This window comes from Prunus avium, chromosome 7 (genome assembly GCF_965620075.1).
Source record: "Prunus avium chromosome 7, drPruAviu1.hap1.1, whole genome shotgun sequence".
Classification (NCBI taxonomy): domain Eukaryota; kingdom Viridiplantae; phylum Streptophyta; class Magnoliopsida; order Rosales; family Rosaceae; genus Prunus; species Prunus avium.
Window position 1 is genome coordinate 34,912,414 of NC_142290.1, and position 16,048 is coordinate 34,928,461.

General features: G+C 34.3%; 2 protein-coding genes across 2 annotated transcripts; both read left to right on the forward strand.

The window, feature by feature from the left end:
• Positions 1–8,928: 8,928 nt before the first annotated feature.
• LOC110749174 (uncharacterized) lies at positions 8,929–10,800 on the forward strand. The gene is made up of 3 exons (XM_021949208.2): positions 8,929–9,554; positions 9,853–9,970; positions 10,780–10,800. Exons 1-3 carry the CDS (start codon positions 8,929–8,931, stop codon positions 10,798–10,800), a joined length of 765 nt encoding a protein of 254 aa, XP_021804900.2.
• A 1,995-nt stretch (positions 10,801–12,795) lies between these two features.
• Positions 12,796–14,315, forward strand: LOC148293379 (uncharacterized). Its single transcript, XM_088244697.1, has 2 exons — positions 12,796–14,051; positions 14,228–14,315. Exons 1-2 carry the CDS (start codon positions 12,796–12,798, stop codon positions 14,313–14,315), a joined length of 1,344 nt encoding a protein of 447 aa, XP_088100823.1.
• Positions 14,316–16,048: the final 1,733 nt, after the last annotated feature.

The window sequence follows — 16,048 nt, forward strand, 5'->3', positions numbered from 1 at the left end:
AACAGACCTAGATCCAAACAGATCTAGACTATTTAGGGAGGGGAAGGGGAGAAGAAGAGGGGATAAGAGGAAGGGAAAATATGGGAGAAAAAGAATGGGAGATGAGGAGAGGAAGGGGAAGATAGGCGGAGGGGAGAAAGGGCAGTGGTCATCTACCCCCCTTAGCTTCCTTGCGGTTGGTTGTCGGCAAGGAGAAAGGGGACCAAGGTGCTGCTAGGGTTTTTTTTTTCTCCACCTGCTTATCATTCATTTCTCATTCATTTCCTCTATGTTCCTTTTTTTTTAAATAATTAATTAATTACTTTTAACTTTAACCCTCCCTTTAGATGGAGGAAAATAACTCAGAATTTAGCTAGAAGTCAGGAAGCATCGACTGATAAAAGTGACCAAATGCTCTTTTTGACAAACCAAAATTTTCGAAGTCGAGAAGACCTCATTGAAGTTGCTCGTAAGATTGCGCAAGGTATGCACTGGTTATTATAGTATCTAAATCTGAGAAATATGTTGTTCTTGGTTGTGATAGAGGTTGTAATTATAAAAGCAGAAAGTTCCACTAGAGGAAAGAAAAAAGAAATTAGCATCTCGCCTCATGAACTGTCTATTTGAAATTTGGGGCACAAAGAAAAAGAAACTTGAAGGATTTTGGAAGTTGGAGATTAAAAGTTTGTTGCATAATCATGAACCTTCAAGAGGCATGTCTGGACATCCCTATTGTCGTCGATTTTCAAATGAGGAAATTATACGGATTAAAGAACCAAAGAATGCTACTAACCAAACTATCATTAGGAGGTTAGATATGCAAAGAGCAAAGTACTTCTTATGCATGATAGCCTCAGATTTCTATTCTTTTATAATTTTCAAAGTGATGTACATGTTTTCTTATTAAAGGGAATTATATATATCATTAAATTTTGCAGTAGCAAATAGTATTATGAGAGATCGTCTTCATGAGGCCACCGAAGTTGGCTCCAAGTCCTCATACGATTCAAACAACTACCCCTTGGCCTGCTTATCATAATACTATTTGCTTCATTCATTTCTCATTCATTTCTCATGGCCTGCTTATCATTCATTTCTCATTAATTGTATTTCCTCTATTTTGCTTGTTTTTAAATAATTAATTTCTTACTTTTAACTTTAACAGTCCATATAGATGGAGGAAAATAACTCGGAATTTAGCTAGAAGTTAGGAATTGAAGAGTAGAAATTGATACTTTCATTGTTTGGCAACTTAAACATGAAACTTATTATATGACGTGCGGAAAATATCATGGAAATGGAGGATCGAGATTTTCAAGTTTAATTTCCACCAAAAGAGATTTTCTTTTTTTTCATGTTCCAAAGCTTTCCATACTCATGGTTCGAGTTATTTTCTTTTTTTATTATTTAAAAAAACTTTGGTCTTTGATGCCTTCCAACCAGGGAGGGCAAAATAAAGATATGGTTAGCAATGAACAAATTATAATATAGAAGATGGATGGTGGTGCAACGCCAATACTGTATTGATTTAGAAAAAGAAAAGAAAAAAACTCACTAAAACAGTCGTCTCCAATTCACGAAAATAAAAGTACAATTGATCCTCTAATAAGAAAAAATTAATGAATCCGAAAAACCTGCGGAACAAAAACTGTTTCCCAGTCCAAAACCAAGAAAAAGCAGATGCAAATCTACCAGTTCAATTGGTTGAGCCAAGGCTAGCAATAAACATCTGCACCCAAAAAAATAATAATCCGAAGGATTAAAACTTGAGGAAAACAATTAATATTCACATATATATATAACCCCATAATTGTATGCAGTAAAAAGTACCTTCATCATACAGGTGGGTATAAATTTTATTCAAGAAATTGGGATATAGCCTTTGAATCTCGTAGTCCACCCTTCAATGCTGAGTACATAGTGCATGTATCGCTGTTTGATATTTCTTAAAAATCCGAGGAGGTCTAATATGTTCTCACCATTGTATTTGCTATCCTTGTACGTATAAATTTTTAGGAATGTAGGAATCATATCAAGATTATTCCAGAATTTGTATTGTTGGAATTCAAGACCATTTAGTAAATTCTCGAATTTCCTCATGCGCTTCTCACTCAGTGTCAGGTATTTCCATACGTCATGAAGACGCAACATTCTTTGAGCTGGAGTCTGAAGAAATGGATGATTTACAAGCTTCTCAATAAATTTATTATACCTTTTAAAAAAAAATTTAAAAAAAAAGGTGTAAGTCAAATAAAATTATATATATATTTAATGTAAAAACTAATATGACAACAAATTTTCTTACTCAAATTTGTTATTGTCAAAGAAATCACAGAAGTGGTCCCGATTAGGCCAAGAAACTCCATCTTGCCGGAGTATGTAACTAGTCAAGATATTCCTGAACGCCTTCAAATTGTTGATTCTCAGCATCCGTGCTTCTCTAGGACCTATAGGATTTTGGATGTGACTCTGGATATTTATTATTTTTATTTGATCACAGACGAAAGCATAATTACTTATTTCCTTCACACTGGTAAGAAAAGATTTACGAGAATGTATATATTTTTTGCCTTTAAAATACCCCTGCACAAAGGATTAAAAAACATTATCAATATTAATTATTATATAATACATATTTGAGAAAAAAAAAAAAAAAAAAAAATGAAGTGAATGAGTATTACCTAATATTCTTGCTCCAACAGTGCAATAGTTTATGAGAATTGCCAATTCTCACTGGTGCTGCAATATCATTCTCACCTACGTGAACTCTGTGTGTCTTACTGAAAATTTTGTAAAAAATATGTGTATTAAGCATTAGAAAAATGTACGCCCATGTACAATACGACTATTGTACGTTTGCTTTTAAAAAACAGTAGATGTATATAGAATACGAATGTATTATTAAAAAATACGTACGTACGTACATACATAGATATATATAAGACTAAGAAACTAAAGAGGATAAGGTATTGATTAAATTAAAGAGGTGGGCGAAAAAAAGTAAGTAAAGAAACTAATTTTATATTTTTTCAAAAAAAATTAAAAAAATAACATAAACACTTCTCCCGACGAAATTTTGTCGGGATAGGTCTATGCCGGCAAATATTTTTCGGATTAGGTTTCTCTCGACGAAATAACCTCTGCCGACGAAATTTCGTCGGGAGAGGTCTTTTCAAAAAATATATATATAAACTTAGGATGTTTAGGTTAATTAATTTTTTAAAATTTTATTTTTAGTAATTAAATAATATATTTGAGTGATTTAATTTGTTAAATTAGTAATTATATTTTAATGATTATTTATGAAGTGAATAATTAGTATTAAATATTTTAATTAACTTCATGAATTATATTACTTAATAAATAGTAATTCAATTTTTCCTTTAATATTCACTAAGTAAATAATAACTCAAACATGATTTCTAATCAAAGTAATTGAAAAAGAGGAATACATATTGTGGTACTTAAAGGGTTTGTAGAATAGTATAGCCGCGCGGCTATACCTTTCTTAAAAAAATTTAAAAACTGAGTATAGCCGTGCGGCTGTACTATTTTTTTTTATATAAAAGCCGTGCGGCTGTACTATTTTTATATATAAAGAAATAGGACAACAGTCATCTAGCGCCACGTGTCAAGACAATTCTATTTTGAAAAAAAAATTAAAAATACAGAGTATAGCCGGTCGGCTGTACTATATTTTTTTTTTTGGAAAAAAGAGGACCCTCCAGCGATTAGGCGCCACGTGTCGATGTAGCAGTTTCGGAAAAATAATCGTAGTAATGCCGCACGGCTATACTACTCCAAAAGGTCTATCTTTACTATTTAATATACAAATAAAAAAATAAAAATAAAAAGGACCCTCCAAGTTTCATTAGTTTGTATTTTATAGATATTAATTTGCTAGTTTCAACATATCCAAAGAAGATATTAATCCGCCACTGTATAATATTTTCGTATAATTTTTATAACATATCTTATTCTTATCCAATAATATGTGAGAATTATTTGTATAATACGTGAACTCTGTGTGTCTTACTGAAAATTTTGTAAAAAATACGTGTATTAAGCATTAGAAAAATGTGCGCCCGTGTACAATACGACTATTGTACGTTTGCTTTTAAAAAAACAGTAGATGTATATAGAATACGAATGTATTATTAAAAAAATACATACGTACGTACATACATAGATATATATATATAAGACTAAGAAACTAAAGAGGATAAGGTATTGAATAAATTAAAGAGGTGGGCGAAAAAAAGTAAGTAAAGAAACTAATTTTATATTTTTTCAAAAAAAATTAAAAAAATAACACAAACACTTCTCCCGACGAAAGTTTGTCGGGACAGGTCTATGCCGGCAAATATTTGTCGGATTAGGTTTCTCCCGACGAAATAACCTCTGCCGACGAAATTTCGTCGGGAGAGGTCTTTTCAAAAAATATATATATAAACTTAGGATGTTTAGGTTAATTAATTTTTTAAAATTTTATTTTTAGTAATTACATAATATATTTGAGTGATTTAATTTGTTGAATTAGTAATTATATTTTAATGATTATTTATGAAGTGAATAATTAGTATTAAATATTTTAATTAACTTCATGAATTATATTACTTAATAAATAGTAATTCAATTTTTCCTTTAATATTCACTAAGTAAATAATAACTCAAACATGATTTCTAATCAAAGTAATTGAAAAAGAGGAATACATATTATGGTACTTAAAGGGTTTGTAGAATAGTATAGCCGCGCGGCTATACCTTTCTTAAAAAAATTTAAAAACTGAGTATAGCCGTGCGGCTGTACTATTTTTTTTATATATAAATGCCGTGCGGCTGTACTATTTTTATATATAAAGAAATAGGACACCAGTCATCTAGCGCCATGTGTCAAGACAATTCTATTTTGAAAAAAAATTAAAAATACAGAGTATAGCCGGTCGGCTGTACTATATATTTTTTTTTTTTTGAAAAAAAGAGGACCCTCCAGCGATTAGGCGCCACGTGTCGATGTAGCAGTTTCGGAAAAATAATCGTAGTAATGCCGCACGGCTATACTATTCCAAAAGGTCTATCTTTACTATTTAATATACAAATAAAAAAATAAAAATAAAAAGGACCCTCCAAGTTTCATTAGTTTGTATTTTATAGATATTAATTTGCTAGTTTCAACATATCCAAAGAAGATATTAATCCGCCACTGTATAATATTTTTGTATAATTTTTATAACATATCTTATTCTTATCCAATAATATGTGAGAATTATTTGTATAATACGTGAACTCTGTGTGTCTTACAGAAAATTTTGTAAAAAATACGTGTATTAAGCATTAGAAAAATGTACGCCCGTGTACAATACGACTATTGTACGTTTCTTTTAAAAAAACAGTAGATGTATATAGAATACGAATGTATTATTAAAAAATACGTACGTACGTACATACATGGATATATATAAGACTAAGAAACTAAAGAGGATAAGGTATTGATTAAATTAAAGAGGTGGGCGAAAAAAAGTAAGTAAAGAAACTAATTTTATATTTTTTCAAAAAAAATGAAAAAAATAACATAAACACTTCTCCCGACGAAATTTTGTCGGGATAGGTCTATGCCGGCAAATATTTGTCGGATTAGGTTTCTCCCGACGAAATAACCTCTGCCGACGAAATTTCGTCGGGAGAGGTCTTTTCAAAAAATATATATATAAACTTAGGATGTTTAGGTTAATTAATTTTTAGTAATTAAATAATATATTTGAGTGATTTAATTTGTTAAATTAGTAATTATATTTTAATGATTATTTATGAAGTGAATAATTAGTATTAAATATTTTAATTAACTTCATGAATTATATTACTTAATAAATAGTAATTCAATTTTTCCTTTAATATTCACTAAGTAAATAATAACTCAAACATGATTTCTAATCAAAGTAATTGAAAAAGAGGAATACATATTATGGTACTTAAAGGGTTTGTAGAATAGTATAGCCGCGCGGCTATACCTTTCTTAAAAAAATTTAAAAACTGAGTATAGCCCGTCGGCTGTACTATTTTTATATATAAAGAGAGAGGACCCAGTCATCTGGCGCCACGTGTCAAGACAATTCTATTTTTTTTTTAAATTAAAAATACAGAGTATAGCCGGTCGGCTGTGCTGTTTTTTTTTTTTTAAAAAGAGGACCCTCCAGCGATTAGGCGCCACGTGTCGATATAGCAGTTTCGGAAAAATAATCGTAGTACAGCCGCACGGCTATACTATTCCAAATGGTCTATCTTTACTATTTAATATACAAATAAAAAAATAAAAATAAAAAGGACCCTTCAAGTTTCATTAGTTTGTACTTTATATATATTAATTTGCTAGTTTCAACCGCTTCTACTAGTAAATAAGACAACAATGTTTAGAAAATTCGTCGTGTATTTAGTGTCATTTATTAAAATTATTGTTGTAGTGGGTAACTGGTTGTAATATTGGCGGGTCTAACATCCCGCCACTACTGCCCGCTTTTGTTATACAACGAGATGTGATAGAGTTTTAAGTGACACTATTCTTGAAGTTTTTTATTTTTTATTTTATTAAAATTGATTAGAATACAAGATAATATTATGAACATAAATTTGAGAGTAATTGGGCTGGTGTAGCATGCTCAGGCTGTCACAAATTGAAATGTTCGAAAACGTATCAATTAGTCTTAATAAGTCCGATTGGATTTTCCAATTCTCAAACGAAGTTGATTTCTGCATGAAAGTTGTATCAGATGTGTAGAGTAACATAACCAACTGGTACGCACCGAAGCACAAAATCGAATTTGGACTTGGTGTTAATAGACATATTCAAATTTGGTGCAACCTTCTCAAATGAACTTAGTGTCTTCGTGAAACTTGTTGACATGGATGTCTACTATAACATATCCAAATTTAGGAGCATTTAGAGTAGTGTAGCTTCTCGGACTGTCTCATACCAAAGCATGCTCAGAGATAATATAGAGAGGCTTTTGCAGCAGTGTTGGTGTTCAGAAAACACGTACCTAGGCTTTTGACACACATTGGGTTGAGCTGTATTTGTGATGGGTATACGGGTCAACCTGTGCGGACGTTATTCTTGAAGCTATTATCTTGATTTTTCTTATTAAAATTAATTAGAATACAAGATAATATCTTCTGAATAACATTAAGAAGATGTTAGTGGACGAAACAAATTGAACTTTAACTCAATTGCCGCGAATAAATTTCTTCTTGTAATGTTTATTTGATGATGTCATTAATACAATTGAATTTCGTTGGGGATTTGTTGCCCGCTAAATTACGCATATAGCCTTATGTATATGCACATGCATGCGCATGCTTGAAACGCACCGCCCTTTAATTTTAGCTTTCTTTTTTCTTTTTTCTTTTTTCTAATTTTAATTTCATGAGAATTAAGTTGACAACTTAATCAAAACGACACTGTTTCACATCATCTCACTATCTCTTTGGACCGCATCCTCATCGGATTATGGTCCACTTTTCGCTTTTCTCTTGCAAGCTTGTCCTTGATTAGTTTGGATCCTTAAACATGCTTATGGACCCTAAATTGAAAAGACTTGCGTATGATAATATATATAAAAATTCTAAATAGTTATTTGTAATTTATTACATTCATTGGTGATTATTATATATACAGTTAACTGTTAATTAACACATCAACTGTCACATCATGTGATGAGCTATATAATGATTTAAAAATGTGATCGTTCTAGCATTATTTTAAAAACAAAATGTCAACGGGGTCTAGACCAATGGAAAAGGGCCTTGACCAAAGGTCTCAAGTTCAAATCACCGCGGCATTATAGTTGTGTGTGTATGAGAAATTCCCCTCCCCTGTAGTTTAGACTATTGTTCGTACTCAAAAAAATAAAATGCCCTAGAAAGCAATGTGATTTGACAACATATGCAATTGATCTTAGTCCACCCCTAATCCTTACTAGAATACAACGTTAATAATAACTAGAACCAATATGGTATCTAGAATAATAATGCTCAGTCAATTGCGAATTATTGGTGCAAATAGACATATTAATTTTAGGCTGATAATACAAGGCTTTTGGTTAATAAAAACTCTCTTGAAAGTTTGGCATCTACTAGCCAAAGATTAGCCAAAGTTTGTGTACATAAAGTTGATCGAATTGTTCAATTTTAGGTGATTGATCTTCAGTTCAGACACAAAAATGATCTTTAGAGGGGATCTTAATAATCCCTCCAATCTCAGTAAAATAGTTTGGTAATTTCAATTTTACACAAACTAATGGTCATTTTAATCTAACATTTACTGTGTAGGTTACAAAGATGGAGTGAATGCTTGTTGTGGGACTGGACCCTATGGGAGCATCTTCACCTGTGGAGGCACAAAGGAAGTTAAAGATTACCAATTATGTGTGAAAATGCTGATGATTATGTATGGTGGGATTCTTTTCATCCCACTGAGAGGATCCATAAGAACCTTGCAAAGGCTCCCCGGAACGGGCCCCCTTCCTCTGTAGGCCATACAACATAGAAGAGCTTTTCTCAGTTGATGAGGATAAATAATTAGAATTGGAGTCCATTATTATTTAAAAAAATAAGAATGGGAACAATAGGAAATTAAAAAATAAAAACCATATAGCGGATGGTCTTGGTGATTTTGACCATTCGCTGGCAATTTGTATGTGATGATGACTTCTTTGCAAAGTCAGTCTCCTTCTATGTTTGGGCTTCGGCCTCCATAAACCTAATTGCGAATAATATTAAGTAAGAATAAAGAGCACAATGAAAGCGAGAAAAGATCAACAAACTAAACAAGAAACCCACAGAAATCTCTTGAGTGATATGTTGAAGCCAGGTTCCCTAAAATCTTCAAGCCCCCCAAACCCTCCCTCCGAAAAACGATATGGCAACCCACGATTAAGAACCCCCTGTAAACCCCCCATGGATTTATCCATAACTGAAGTTGGGGAGTCTTTCAACTCGGAGAATACAAAGAGTCCGCAGGCTTTTGTCTGTGAAATCTGTGTTGAGCTCAAGGCAGCAGCATCCGAGTGGTTTGGCATAAAAAATTGCAGCCATGCTTATTGTAGGGACTGCATGGTCGGTTACGTGGCCTCCAGGCTCGAAGAGAACATCACAAGCATCCGGTGCCCCGATCCAGATTGCACATCAGGGCTCCTAGATCCCGAGCATTGTCGTTCGATCCTCTCCCAGGAGGTGTTTGAGAGGTGGGGAGTTGCCTTGTGTGAGGCTGTGGTTCCTGCCTCTCAAAAGTTTTACTGTCCCTACAAGGATTGCTCTGCAATGCTAATCATTGATGATGATGGGAAGAAAGGGATGATCGTAAGGCAATCGGACTGCCCCCATTGTAGGAAATTGTTCTGCGCGCAGTGTAAGGTTCCTTGGCACGTAGGGTTTGAGTGTGCCAAGTTTCAGAAGTTGAACAAGGTTGAGAGGGAAAGGGAGAATATGTTGAGAAACCTTGCGAAGAAGGAACAATGGAGGAGATGTCCCAACTGCAGGTTCTATGTGGAAAGATCGCGGGGTTGCAACCTCATCCAATGCAGGTCAGTTTATCTTTTACCTTCTTCCTCCCCTAAAAGTTGAAAAAACTACGACAATTGAAAAATTACTGATGAATCTGATCAGTAACGTTACATGTCGATCTTAAGTATTTCTATTTCTAATGTTGAAGGAGGCGGTCCCAGACTCCCATGTGATTTCAACCTCCCTAATAATTATAAAATAAATAAAACAAAGGTGGACTAAAATTGCTGAATACTGTTTCAACTTGTTTTCGTTCAATTCAATGAATTCTTTGAATTAATGCCCTATTAATTTATGTCTCTTTTGAGTTGATTGCAGGTGCAAAACTAAGTTCTGCTACGAATGTGGTGACCTATACATCAATTGCAAGTGCAAAATTGATTATTTTGATTGTTTGTTAGGGTGCTGCGGACTTATTTTTGCTATTGTTGTTATTGTTAGTTTTTTTGTTGTTATTTTTATGCTCTGGTGGGCAATGGTGGAGTCATGAATTTAAGTAAGAGGGATCACCCTTTAAAATTCAGACTCTTTCTACAAATCAACCTACTTTTTAAGAAATTCTAATTTTCACTTTTCTCTCTTTCTTTTTCTCTACTTTTTGTATGAATACACTCTTTCATGGTAACAAAATCCATGCAACTCAAAAGAAATTTACACATGAAACAAAGAGAAGGGGCATTTAAGAATTTTTGACGAATTTTATAATATTTGTACAAGATCACTATTGCCCACTTTTGTTATACAATGAGATGTGATCAAATTTTAATAGACGTTATTCTTGAAGTTATTATCTTGATTTTCTTATTATAATTTATTAGAATACACGATAATATTTCCGAACATAAATATGGCCAATCCATAGCCAACTTTTCTAGCTCATGATTGCCGATCAGATCGAAGCAATAAAAAGAACAACTTTCAGTGCCCAAATGCGGCTAACTCAAGTGCCACCGGCAGGAATTTGCCTATGATTTTTTCAACTTATATTTCGATATAGAAAGATTGGCTGTTGATATTTCTTTTTTATTTTTGAATGATAACCTTAACTCCTTAAAATCAATGAAGTTTTGACACTTATCAAATTCCAGCAATATTGATAAAGTTTCAACAAAAAAGAAAAACGAATTTTTTTTAAAATTAAGGTGTGTCAAAATCACATTGATTGTAAGGAGGAGCTCCTTATCAATTTTAAGAAGCCAATATTTTTCCTTATTATATTGATATTTTTGTTTCTTATAATTTCAGGAATTTAACACTACGTACTGAAACTTATGTTTAACTTGCTATCTATAGTTATGCAAAAGTCGGAGTCCAATTTTCCTTTTTCCTTTTTCCCTGTGCCCACCCTGTTTACCCCCTATTCTTCTGACACCTACCATCTCTTAACATCAAACATAACGTTGTTAACTTTGAATAAAATGAAAAATAAAAATCCAAAAACCTAGCAGCAACCCAAGCAAAACTCTAACAACCGACACTACGTACCCCACAGTCACCACCCACCCTCCTCTCTCTCTCTCTCTCTCTCTCTCTCTCTCTCTCTCTCTCTCTCATAAGATGAGCCATGGAGGTGTTCTGAATATGAAGATTTTGAGAGGAAATAGATCTGGAACAAGAAGCACCAAACTCTCTTCACACCCTAAAAAACAAAAACCCCCAAAATGTTGTGAGAACTGATAAACTATTGCAATTTATTTTTGCTCTCTATTTTTTAATTTTTTGAATAAAAAACTTGAAATTTCATTTTCTCCGTAGTGATCTCCAGGCACGATTGTTCTTAGCTTTGTCACGTTGATGATCGACTGATCAAAGAACCCATTTTTAAAGACATAAAATAATCAAAAAGAAAATAATGGAAACAAGAGAAGCGAGAGAGAGCTGGCAGTGGTTGATGATGCATTCGAAGTGGGAGAAGAGTCGGGCTGATTTCAAACTATCTTGATATGGTGCAGAAATTCAAAGAGAGAGAAAGGAGGCTTGGGGCAGTGACGGGCATAGGGGGCTGTCGCTGAGGTTTGTTGGTTGCAGAGAAGATGAACGATTTTTATTTTTTATTTTTATAAAAGGGAAGATGAAGATGAAAGAATTATTTTATAAAATTTTAATAAAAATTGAAAGACGTAACAGAGTTAACATTCTGTTAGTTAAGAGGACACATGTCAGAAGAATAAGGGGAAAACAGGGAGAAATTATAGAATGGTACGGTATCACCACGTCAGCCAGTGATACTTCCACTCAAATATTGACATGTGTATTTTTTTTAAAGAAAATTTAAATGTTTTTCCAGCTAGACATTAGGTCTCAATTTTACCCTTCATAATAAAAATAAAAGATTTTAAAAAGATTGTGCCACAGCCACCTCTATCCAGTTCACAGTCTCCCTCCGTGCTACCCTCCCACCTCTATCCGCTTCGCAGTCCCACTCCTCCACCTCTTCCTCTCAAAACCTCCATATCCAAGTGCTCTTTATCCAATTTTGAGAAGATCCGAGAAACACATATCCAGAAAGATCTGTATAGAAAACTTAACTAAGAAGCCCTAAGAAATTTTTGATATGCAGAGATAAGGTTGGGCCCCATGGAATGTGATGATAAAAGCAAACTATTAAATAAATTGATTCAGAGAGAGAGAGAGAGAGAGAGGGAGAGAAACTTAGATGAAGGAAGAGATGGGAGGGGGCGGCAGAAAAGGGTAGACTTACTGCAAACCTTGGCGGCAGTCGTCGTCTTCTCTTTTTTCTCTTCTTAAAATTTTGTTCTAAAGGGTAAAATTGAGACCCAATGTCCATCTGAAAAAACATTTATATTTTATATTTAAAAAAAATACATGGCAATATTTGAGTGGAAGTATTACTAGCGGATGTGGTGATACCGTATTATTCTATAATTTCTCGAAAACAGGTGGGCACAGGCAAAAAGGAAACAGGAAAACTGGACTCCAAAAGTCGTAGCTTGCACATCATGCAAGAAAAGAGAAGAAGAGAGAGGTAGCAAAAACAGGAAAGTAGAAGAGAGAAAGGCACATTAAGGCAACTTATTGTATCTAACCTAATTAGGACTCGGGATAGCGTACAAGTAACACATTAATATTATATATACATATATATAAGCTTAAGAAGAGGAAGTTATATGTGAGTGAGTGGCGTGTACAATATTGAGAGTAATATACATATATATAGAAGAATTAATAAATTAAGAAGATCAAGAAACTGAGCTCAAAGGTGAAGAAAAAAAAGTGTCGCAGTCTCAATCTCAATTTCATATGGCGTTTTTGAACGTTAACTTTGGGGAGGTTAAACATGATGATGCAGATGGAGATGATCATGACTTGTTCTTCACACCCTTGTCATCCCCAACAAGGTTGTCCCCAAAAAGGCGGTCCTCCAAAAATTGGTGCAACGCAATCTTGCAGCACATTAAGGCTCTTCTTCCATTCAAAATGCGAAGAAATCCCTCGAGTGATGCAGCCAAGAAGACGAAGAAGAAGATGAACATGAAGATGAAGACGAAGAAATCGAGTTTCCTCCCTCCAGCATACGGTGTAAGAACTAATAGTGATGATTATAATTTCTCCACTGATGATGCTTTTGACAGATTTATGCTTGATTTGATGCCCTTTGAAACTAGCGGAGGAGGTCGGGTCTACGTTAATCATAATTATGAAGAAGAAACTCATGAATTTCCAAGATCAATCAATCCCCAGAAAAAAGTTACTTCTGATGATGATCTCTTGAATGAATTTATGCTTTCTTGGGTGCCCTTAAAAAATAGACGAGATCCAAATTATTTTGATGAAGAAGAAGTTGAATTTCCAATATCAAATATCGATCCCCCCAACACTCCTGAAGAAGTTGACGACATTGTTGCTCATGACAATAACTTCATGGCTTCTTCTAGGGTTTCTCATGAGGTCGGGGAGCCTTCCGATTCGAAGAATATTGAGCACGTCCCAGCGGTTAATAATAATTTTGTTTGTAATATCTGCTTTGAACCCAAGGCTGCACACCAGCGGTTTGACATCAAAAATTGCAGCCATGGTTATTGTACGGAGTGCATGGTCAATTACGTGGTCTCCAATCTTCAAGAGAATGTCACAACCATTCGGTGCCCTGATCCTGATTGTGCATCAGGATTGATAGAGCCCGAGGATTGTGACTGGATACTTCCCCAAGAAGTGTTTGAGAGGTGGGAAAGCGCGCTTTGTGAGGCTGCGATCCCCAGCTCTCAAAAGTTTTACTGTCCCTTTAGGGATTGCTCCGCGATGTTGATTATTGATGATGATGGGAGTGAGGTGCGGCAGTCTCAGTGCCCGCATTGTCGAAGGCTCTTCTGCGCGAAGTGTAAGGTTGCTTGGCATGCGGAGATGGAGTGCTGGGAGTTTCAGGAGTTGAATGACGATGAGAGGGGAAGGGAAGACATCCAGTTAAGGAACCTTGCAAACATGGAGGATTGGAAGAGATGTCCCAACTGTAAGTTTTATGTGGAAAAGAATACCGGTTGCAATTTCATGAAGTGCAGGTCAGTTTCTATGATCATAAATATATTTGTTAATCCCATCTTTCACCATATACATGTCATAATCAGAGTCGTTCCTCACTGGAACAAATTCAACTTGTTTTGTTCAATATATATATATATATATATATGAATCGATCCATTACTGCCCTATGGGATTAATTTCTGTTTATTTGCAGGTGTAGAGTTACTTTTTGCTACAGATGTGGCCAGAGTTTAAGCGTGCCTGAACACCAACGCCACTATTGTTCCTATTGTACGGGTTGAGTACATTTTCTACAACGTTTGATTATTATAGAATATTTCAAAAAATTTGTTTATTTTTCACTTAATCTTCTGAATCAACAGAAATAAAAATAATTAATTTAAGTATTCGACAAGTAGGGCTTCGAATTTTACATACTTCTTTTTCTTTTTCTTTTTTGTCAGAAACAAGTTTCATTAAGAACGCAAAATAGAGCTCAAAACAATGAGCCCAACAAAAACACTTACATGGTAAACACGTTAACAATTAACAATAATTTCCCCATTAATTAAAAATAACCATAATTACGCACGTGATGAAAATAAAGAACCTCTTTTGTGCTTGTATATATTATTATAAATTGGTTGGTAGTTCATAGAAGAAAAGTATATGGTTTGGTTAATAATGCTGCATATGGTATATACTCGAATCTTTGCCTCAGCCCATATGTCGTATACTCGATCCCTAACAGCCCAAATGACCTAACCCCAACACCAAGCCAAACCAAATAAATAAAATAAAATAAAATGAGAGGTTCAGATTTTGTATACGTGGCAATTGGACAAAGCACTAATAATTGAGAAACCCTAATGAATTATGAAACACGTTTTAATTTATTTTTATTTGGTTTTAAATTTGACTTTATATGTGAGTGGCATTATCTTCTGAAGGCTCTGGCAATGTAATGTAACGTGAACGGTGAGGATCAATTATTGGGGAGAGGAGTGACAGGCAATCGTGGGTGCAACTGAGTCAAGGACGAAATCTGGGCCGCTGATTTCATGACTGCGCTGCACATCAAATCATATCAACCGACCGATATCAGCTATCGGCATTTTTTATTTTTGTTTTAGCAAAGTCTAAATGCATGTTACTTTGAAGCAAAATTCAATAATTATAAAAAAAATTGATATATTTCACAATCTTGTTTCTGGTACGGTAATTCAAGTCAATGCCAAGTCAAATGAGCGACACAGTCACAAACATTTGGGTTGTTAAACTTGTTTGCTTGTTACTTTGTTTTTTTTTATCATGTTGTTTGGTTGTTACATGTTTGTGGTGTTCACACTGTCAAAGAAACAAATTCGGGTCCGGATCTGGGTCAGCCCACATGAAGTTGTTAACTTGTTACTAGGTTTTTTTAAGAACAAGCAGAATTGCGTTGAAATAGGAGCAAACTCAACTCATTGAGAGTGATAAGACTTCTTCCAGTAGCAGTGCAACATATTTTACAATAACAGAGAAATCGAATCACCAAAAGTGAAACGACCTTACCGCTCAACATTCACATGGCTAGAGAAGACTATAGCGCCTCCAACATCCTACATGATCCCACAACACCTAGTGATGAAAGATCCACCTGGATTTGACAACTCCACATCCATAAAAGCCAGTCAAGAAGACTTGTGAAAACCCAAAACAAAACTAGGGTGAAACAAAACCTAACACAAAAATGGAATGGAATGGAAAATCTCTCTATAACATGACGAGGGAGAGAGGCGTCCGATTTATTAGCCGAAGGAGTTGGTTCCTAGAGAAACCCGTGTACCCAAAAGGGTTGTTAAGGAGAGGGGTCGCGCTAGAGAAGAAGAAAGGGCGATATATTTTGGAGGGTACCTTGTTAATTGTTCAATATTGATTCTAGTTCATGGAGTTTATCATACGATACGATACCTTAGGTTCATGACACATTAACAATGTCCCGTATTTATATTAGCACATCACGACGGGACTCATCATACATAATATTTTTTAT

What these genes read in the sequence shown, in the direction of transcription:
- LOC110749174 (XM_021949208.2), top strand. Translation starts at nt 8,929, where the DNA reads ATGGATTTATCCATAACTGAAGTTGGGGAGTCTTTCAACTCGGAGAAT. An exon ending in TGCAACCTCATCCAATGCAG is followed by an intron (nt 9,555 to 9,852) that starts GTCAGTTTATCT and finishes AGTTGATTGCAG; the next exon opens with GTGCAAAACTAAGTTCTGCT. An exon ending in TTTTTGCTATTGTTGTTATT is followed by an intron (nt 9,971 to 10,779) that starts GTTAGTTTTTTT and finishes TTATAATTTCAG; the next exon opens with GAATTTAACACTACGTACTG.
- LOC148293379 (XM_088244697.1), top strand. Translation starts at nt 12,796, where the DNA reads ATGGCGTTTTTGAACGTTAACTTTGGGGAGGTTAAACATGATGATGCA. An exon ending in TGCAATTTCATGAAGTGCAG is followed by an intron (nt 14,052 to 14,227) that starts GTCAGTTTCTAT and finishes GTTTATTTGCAG; the next exon opens with GTGTAGAGTTACTTTTTGCT.